The 8,583-nt window shown below is 38.0% G+C and overlaps 1 protein-coding gene across 1 annotated transcript; it reads right to left on the reverse strand.

Annotated features, from left to right (window-relative positions):
- Positions 6,644 to 8,336, reverse strand: LOC109715009 (putative UDP-rhamnose:rhamnosyltransferase 1). Its single transcript, XM_020239787.1, is given in 2 exon segments — positions 6,644 to 7,772; positions 7,775 to 8,336. Coding segments are annotated over 2 exon segments (1,359 nt in total). The 5' UTR covers positions 8,181 to 8,336; the 3' UTR covers positions 6,644 to 6,819.

The following is an 8,583-nucleotide window of genomic DNA, read 5'->3' on the forward strand; positions in this document are numbered from 1 at the left end:
TTATTTGATTAAGGAATTCGTACTTTTGATACATGGAAGGAAGTGTTCATCTTTTGGGGCATAACTGCTATGATCAAAGTATTGTGATTTCTTGGTCGAGTGGGAGATTTTGACTGTATAATTTAGTTCGTACCTAATAAAGTTTTGTATCGCCTATACGGTAATAAATATATCACTAGGCCAAGTGGGAGAATGTTGGATGTGGCCCACGTGATATATTCAAGGCGATCTATAAAGATACGGTCAATTTATTTAAGTCGATCTATAAAGATATTTTAGATCTTACGGTTAGGATGTATCTGTACACGTCCTTGATGGACGGACGTGATTTAACATCCTTACATTAAATTATATCTAAATATGTAACATACGGGAGTCCCGGTCTAACCCTAATCCAATTGTCTGTGACGGCTCCATCTCTGGGGACAAAGGGAATTAGACTCGAAACGTCCCGTCTTCTTGCAGATCACGAATGAAGACGAACCACGAGTAAGGATTGCCGCTTACAAATCGTGTACAGAAATCGAAATCATGGCAGAAGGTACGATCTAGTTTCTTATAAAGTTTCTAACATCCGCCTCTCCCTCCTGCGCCCTGCCGCTCGGCCTCCCATTCTTCTTCTTCGCCGTCGTCTTCTTCTCCACATCCAGCCCGACCCCGTTCGTCGTGGCCGCTACCGCCGCGGCGGCGGAATCGGGCTGGGGGTCCGCGGCGGCGGGGGAGAGGAGGAGGGGGTCGCGGGCGATGGAGAGGAGGGTGAGGAGGGAAGCGATGGTGAAGAAGAAGGCGACGGTCCGCTTCTTTTTTTTTCAGCGAGAAAAAAAAAAGAACGACAGAAACGAAGAGGAGAGAGAAAGAGGAAAGAGAAAAAGTAATAAGGGTATTTTGGTCAGTTTACTGACAGAGCGGACTGAATCTGCAAAAACGAAAAAGATGACCCGATTTTGCAAAAGCCCAAAATAAGTGGATTTTTTATGCAAAAAGGCCATAATTTAATAAATAAAAATAATATAATTACTTTTTATATAATTATAATTTAATTTAAAATAATTAAATTATTTTTTTATACATAAATTATAGTAATACAATAATAAAATTATAAATAAAAAATTTATTAATATTTAATTAATAATAAAGAAATATTAAAACTTAAATAATCAATTTTTATCATATTTTAAATATGCCTACTGAATAGAAGAGTAATTAGTATAATAATTAAATATATTTAAATATAACTATCTTTACCTAATATATTATTTTATTATTTTTTTCTTCATCTTTCTTTACCATAATTGACTTCGGCTCACGATAGGCCGAAAGTCAATTATACCGTTTTAAGTTAACTCGAGTTTCGACCGTAACTTTTTTACGGCGAATCAAACAGCGAAAGTAATCATTTATAGCGAAAATGATTTCCCCTTTCTTCACTTCCACCCGACTTCCATCCAAACAAATATGCCCTCAGCATGTGACCTTTTTTCTTCCTTTCATCAAACTTTCAATTAATGCATTTAAACGGTCCCACTATCAAACTTCTAATTAATTCATCTAAATGGCCTCACTAGCATCTTCAATTCTCATCTCTTATTTTTCAATTAATTTAACGCGATCCTTTTCTTTTTTACTACCAGGCTTTTAATTAATACATCCAAACGGTCTACCGCAGTTACAATCCTCGACTCTTTGTTTTTAGTTTATTTATCAATTTTTTTCTCTCTCATATTTTTCTGTGCACTGTCGTGGTCTCATGGTCACTATCACTCTTGCCGAAGAAGATGTACCTCCGGCATAATTGAAGTTTACATTTTTCACTGTCCACATTACTTAATGGTCCTCCTGACATATACATAGTACTATTAACAGTGATGTGCCTCCTGTTATTGGAAGCCTGTTATTGCGTTTAGATATATATAAAATGCTTTAAATAAGAATAATATCTAATATACATTTTAAAATTTTAAAGTCTTTTATTTATTTTTAGATGATCAAAATGCCCCTATTAATTTTATAATTTTTTTTCTAGGGATCTACTAATCTATTAACATATATGAATTCTTAATATTTTTTGTCATATGACATGTTCTTATCCATCCTCATCAGCGTGTGACCTTTCCAATCTGCATGATATATGAGTACAAAGAGTTCTATACTTATAAAAGTATAGTAACCCTAGCCTATATATATATATATATATATATATATATATATATATAGTCCGTCGGCTTTGGTGCTTGTAAAAGCACCAAGCACTTGGTGCTTGTAAATTTTTTACCGTTAGATATTTTCCTTTAATCATTTTTACCTGTTAGATTATATTATTCAACCAACCACCCACTCAACCCTAGGGAGCCCACATCATCCTAACTGCACATCCCTTAATCCAAGGGCCAAAAACTTACATGTACCAATAACTTAGTACTTTTAAAAGCATAGGAGCTCAATTATATTATATTATATATATATAGGCGTATGTTAAAACTTAAAACTATAATTATTGTTATCCCTACTATTCCAATCTTACTATCAAAACATTATTTTTCTTATTTCCGAAAAAAATTTAGCTTTCATGCAAACACAAAATTAATTTTATTCATGTTTACTCCAGGAGTTGTATCTATCCCTTGAATAGAGCAAGTTGATGTATAGAGACAGTTGATGTATTTACCTTATATTTTATATTAGTCGATAGTTTTCTTTCCCTCTGCTTGTTGTTAGAATTTAGCTGATGTTTGCTCTGATATCTCTAGTTGTCTTACTTCTACTTACTTTTATATCTCTATTGTTGTAGACGCCTTATATGTGCAGGCATATGGCGAGTCTGGACACGCACCGGGCAGACCTATGTCGGGTCCCGGGGCGTGACAACTACGGAGTCGGGCTTTGTGCATTTGCGTTGTTGTCGTTGTGTCCTGTTTGGACTCGCTCTCCACTAATGACCCAGCGTAGTGATAGTTAGTGTAACTTCGACAAGAGGGGCGGGTGTGTTCACAGTCCCTAGTGAGATTGGGTCAGAGATTGCATTTTGCTACAGATAGTTAGTATTGAATCGTGATAGTATAGTGGCATATAGCTATAGAGTTTTCAAGCTTTTTTTACTATCCTTGAGCATTCTTTCTTTAGACTTAGTGGGTAAGCCGTTGAAGTCGGTAGCGGTACCCACTGAGGACTACTTTTTGCAGTAGTTTTCACCCAGTTGTTGACCCCTTTTTGCAGAGCCTTCTTTTGCGGCTGCTGCTGTTGCTGATCTTGATCTTGGAAAGGGAGTTGCGAGCTAGATCCCTTTCATTTTTATTGCTGCTTTAGAGAAGTACCGGCTACAGGTAGTTTTGGGTTTTTGAGTAATGTACATATTAATGTTAAATCCTCGCTGGAGCGAGTGATGTTGTATCTGGAGACTATGTATGTATAATGAACCCGATGATATTTATATATGTTTTTCAGTTTAGCAGCTCATTATTTTGTGGTTGTAGCTTGATTTATTTACAGATACAGCTATCGCTTCGTATACAGAAAAAATTTCTATGTATACGGCGGGTCTGTTCGTGTGCCCGGAGAAATGTGTAATCCGGGGCGTGACATTTATGACATCCCAATAATCCCACATCGGATGAGAATGTGGTTGGAAATGGAGTTGTCTTTGGGTATATAAAAGGACTCCACCCTAATAATAATAATTGGGCTTAACCATTTTGGGCTGATGGTTTTGACCCAATGAGTTATTATTGCTAGCGGGTTGGATCGTTACATTTGGTATCAGAGCCGGTTTGCCAGTCGGAATTATGAGATAAGTCTTAGCTGAGCAAGGGTCGGAATGACGGACTAGGTCACGGTTAGTGAATGACAGGCTAAGTCAAGGTCGGAATGACAAGACTAGCGAGATAAATCTCACATCACCTAGTGATCTTGGGCTGTGTATGCATTTAGGGGTGACGAGAATACCAGGGCCTAAACAGGAGGAGTATGTGACACTCCAATAATCCGACATCGGGTAGTTAAGGCTAGATGTGGGGATATATAAGTTTAATTAGAAAAGACATAATAATTGAATTTAAGCATTTTGGGCCGATGGTTGTGCCCAACGAGTTATTATTGCTGGCGGATCGGGTCATTACAGTCTTCTACTTCTTCACTTTGAATATTAGGTAAGTTATGATGTATACCCTTATAACTTTTATTTTCCTAAGTTTTTGTTAATACTTTAGTTTTATTATCATTAAGTTAATCGTTAGTTTCATCACTATTCATTGATATTAAACAAAATTTTTTTTGTTATTTCAATTGTTTTCCTATAATGAATAAAAGTTGGATGACAAAATCTAACATTTCTCGAATCTACTGGCAAAAAAATGCGAGAGAAAATGGAACGCCTAAAAATACTACTATCAGATAGAGTTTTTCAATTCTCGAGTATATTAATTTTATAGCAAGTTATTACTAATTATATATTTGAATAGTTTTGTATTGTAGTATAATTAATGATTTTTTTATTCTTTGATACTTGTTTAGGTTGTTGGTGGTAATTCAATCGATGCATTCTTTTCAAACCATCAGTCATCAAATGTAAGTCATGAGCTTAAAAGTGAAAAAAATCATCAAACTATTTAAATTTTTATAAACTATTGAAAACTCAATTGTTGACCGGCTTTTATTTAGTGTGTTGCTACTATTGGATATATATTTTACAATATTTAAATAATTTGGTATGTATGGTTATGATTTCTTCTAATTATTTAAATATTTAACTACAACAGAATTAGGTTATAGGGACACATGTTTGGGACACTTTTGAGTAAGTGTCTCATTTATGCTAAAACTTAAAAAAATATCTACTAATGCCTAAATATAAAGCCCAATCCAAGCAAAAATTAAAGATTACTCTACTCAACTCACCACACCCAGTCCATTTGGTCCGATTACAAACAGAAAAGAAAAAAAAAAAGAAAAATCAATTACCATCTTTTCTTCTCTCTTCACTCAATCCACTGAAATTCTAGACGAAGAGCCTTTCCTGTCGTTCTCCTCCGCCACCGCAGCCAACGAGATAGAGTTTCGGCGGTTGCTAAATGCTTAAATAAGTGTTGGTAAATTAGCAGCACTCTTTTAGGTTATAGCGACACTCTTTAACTGTCACTATATACCTAGCGACCCCACATATAGCAACACTTTTTAAAAGTGTCGGTAATTTTAGCTAGCAGCACTTTTTTGACTTATACCTACATTTAAAAGTGTCGCTATAGACCGTTTTTGTTGTAGTGTTTGTATAATATTTAATTAAAATAGTTATATATTTAATTTGGTATGTTATGGTTATAATTTTCTCTAATTACTTAATATTTGTATAATAATTTAATTAAAATAGTTGTTATGATTTCCTCTAATTACTTAAATATTAGTATAATAATTTAATTTAAAATTAGTTGGTTATGATTTTCTCTATATAATAAATATTTGTATAATAATTTAATTAAATAGTTGTTATGATATATATATATATATTATATATATATATATATATATATATATAATATATATATAATATATATTATATGCCACGTGGCACATTGAAAACTTTTTTGTAAGTGCGCCATGTGGCATCATTGGTTTCAATTGGAACAATGCTTATCCAAATTATATTATATATTATATATATATGATATATGGGATTTTGTATTGGATTACATGTTAAAAAATTTTTTTGTTGCTCTGGTGAGAATTATTTGAATTTCTGTGTGTTATTAATATATCTTTTCATTTAATATTAAATTTTTTTTTTTTTGGTGAGAAATTAATATTTGATTTGTTAATATTTAAGATAATATATTATATCAATAATTATAAGTTTTTTGCTTATTAAATGCATATCAAATTAATTATTAATATAACTTTTGTTTACTATATTTCTTAGGTCGAGGTAGTTGAAACGGCCACTATCTGTTCTCTCTACATAATAATATTTTAGAGCTAATTTAAACCGCCTCTATAGATTAAAATTTATTAAGAACATTTTAATTATATTTATATTATTAATAGATTATGAATAAAAATACTAAAAAATAATTAAGCAGAAATATTGACGCGGTTGAAACCACCTCTAAGCTTTTCCTGAAGTCGCTCAAACCGCCTCTACATTATAAAGACGTGCGGTCTACACCAGCAGTCTAGAGGCGGTTGTGAAAACCGTCTCTACGAAATGTAGAAGCGGTTTAAACCACCTTTGCAACAACTAAAAATTGCTTATACGACGGTCTTTTCTTGTAGTCTCGTCCCTTAACACCTCCAACCTGTCCTTCTTCCCCGCCATAACCCACCGCCATAACCCACGCAATAAGCCATTGATCCACAATCAATGTATCCAAGTGATAAGTTGCGTCTTTGCAACAACAGCATCTCTCCATTGTTCTTTAGAAAAATTAATTTGATAAATAGTTTTTAACTTTAAATTATTTTAATAATTAAAATTGAAACAATACTTTTTGCATCCCTTCAAATTTTATTTAAGTATTTCCTCTTATGGCAGATGATATCTCAATTCTTATTTGATCAAAATTCTAAGTTCCTTGTGAAACACGGTGGATTGTGATTACATCTTGAAAAATAGCGGGGAAAAGAAAAATTTGTGCACCCTGAGAAGGATTTGAGGATATTCTACGGAAAACATGTATCATCATTCATTTTTCTCATTTAAATATGTATATAAATTTATTTCTCCAAATACAAGATACGATAGATACGATATCAATTTTTGATTCAAGATGAATCCACGTTGCCGGTTGAGAGAGTTAGGAAAGAAGAAAATCCAGAAACAGTTATTCGATCTTCTTAATCTTTCGCACAACTCCTCAAACAGCCAACAAACTCATCCATGTGCCGGCTACTGGAGCCGTCGTCCGCGAAGATCTCCATCATTTCCTTAGCTCTGGCCCCGAACGCCTTCCCTTCTTCCCCCAGCATCACCATCCTCACCGCCTCCGCCACCCCCTCGCGCGTGAACGACCCGTCCTGCTCGTCCCGCGGCACCTCCACCCCGACCTTCTTCCCCGCCATCACCCGCGCGATCAGCCCTTGGTCGGCTATCAACGGCAGCATGATCAGCGGATGCCCGACCCGGAGCCCCTCGATGACCGAGCTCGCCCCGCAGTGCGTAAAGAAGGCGCCGACCGATCGATGTGCCAACACATTGAGCTGAGGCACCCAGCCGCCCGCGACCGCTCCTCTGCCCCTCAGTCGGTCCTCGAAGCCCGCGGGCAGGTCGCCCGGCTGCCTGTAAGCCCATAGGAAGGGCACATTCGAAAGCTCAAGCCCGCAGGCTAATTCCTCCACGAGCTCGCTCGCTACCGTCGCCTCGCTCCCGAAAGCTACATAGACGACCGTCCCGGGAGACTGAGCGTCGAGCCACTCAATAACCGCTCTTGCATCGCCTACAGGCTGGGGAGCCTGAGCTAGGAGCCCGACCGGAATGACCGGCTTCTTGTAGATACTCTCGGCGAGAAGCCGCAGCGAGTCGGATTCTAATTCGTTGACCGTCCTCACGGCGACGAACCTGCATCCGCCGACGACTGCGCCGAGGCGGTGGGCGGTGGAGACGCCGGACGCGTTCTTGCAGTGGGCCTTCACCACCCATCGGGCCTCGTGGAGGCGATAGGCGATCGAGGAGGAGGGGATCCACTCCGGCGGCCTAGTGTACTCCTCGATGCTTCTTCGCGGGCCCCCGTCGAGTAAAACCGACGGCGGGCCAAAGAAGGCGAGGGACGAAGCAGGAAGGATGGAGAAGGGGCGCAGGGGATGCCGAACTCGGCGGCGACCGGAGGCAGCCAGTACTGAGCGTAGTCGACGATGATCCAATCCGGCTTCTTGGAGAAGTCTTTCAGGAAATCGGCGAAAGGGGTTTTGAGGCCGTCGAGGGCCTTCTTGAGGTACTGTATCTGATCCGGCGAGATGTCGTTGGTCGACTCGGCGTCGGGGGGCAAGCCGTCGACGTGGGGGAGGGGGAAGGAGATGAAGTCGACGAGAGGGGATAAGCCGGGGGGGATTTGGGGGAGCCTCCGGAGGTTGCGCGGGGTGGAGATGAAGGAGACGCGGTGGCCCCTCTCGGCCAAGGATTTGGAGAGCTCGAGGAAGGGCAGCATGTGGCCGAAGGCCGGCCATGGGAACGCCACAACGTGGAGAGGGCCGTCTTCCATGATTGCACTCGTAAATCTTAATTTGCAGTGATCGCGGAAACAGTTGACAGCACTAGGTGATGAGTGATAGATGCTGAATGATGCAGCAGCCTCACTGCTTTAGATTAACACAAAAAAGAGTGCTCCTCAGACTAGCACAATTTATTACTTCAAGTACAAATTTAGCTTCCCTACTTTTAAAAATATTAAATTATTAATATTTATTAATATTTAACTTTTAAATGACGATTTTTAACTGAAGATTTATGGGATTATTATAGTACTGATTTACTAAGGTTTAGTGGGTGGCGGATGAAATAACATGATTTACGTGATGAAATTGGTCAAGAAAATAGATTTAACTGTGAAAAACTAAATTATAAACATTAAAAGCTTGGTATTTTAAAAGTACCGTAGTTGGACT

This window comes from Ananas comosus, linkage group 9 (genome assembly GCF_001540865.1).
Source record: "Ananas comosus cultivar F153 linkage group 9, ASM154086v1, whole genome shotgun sequence".
NCBI lineage: Eukaryota > Viridiplantae > Streptophyta > Magnoliopsida > Poales > Bromeliaceae > Ananas > Ananas comosus.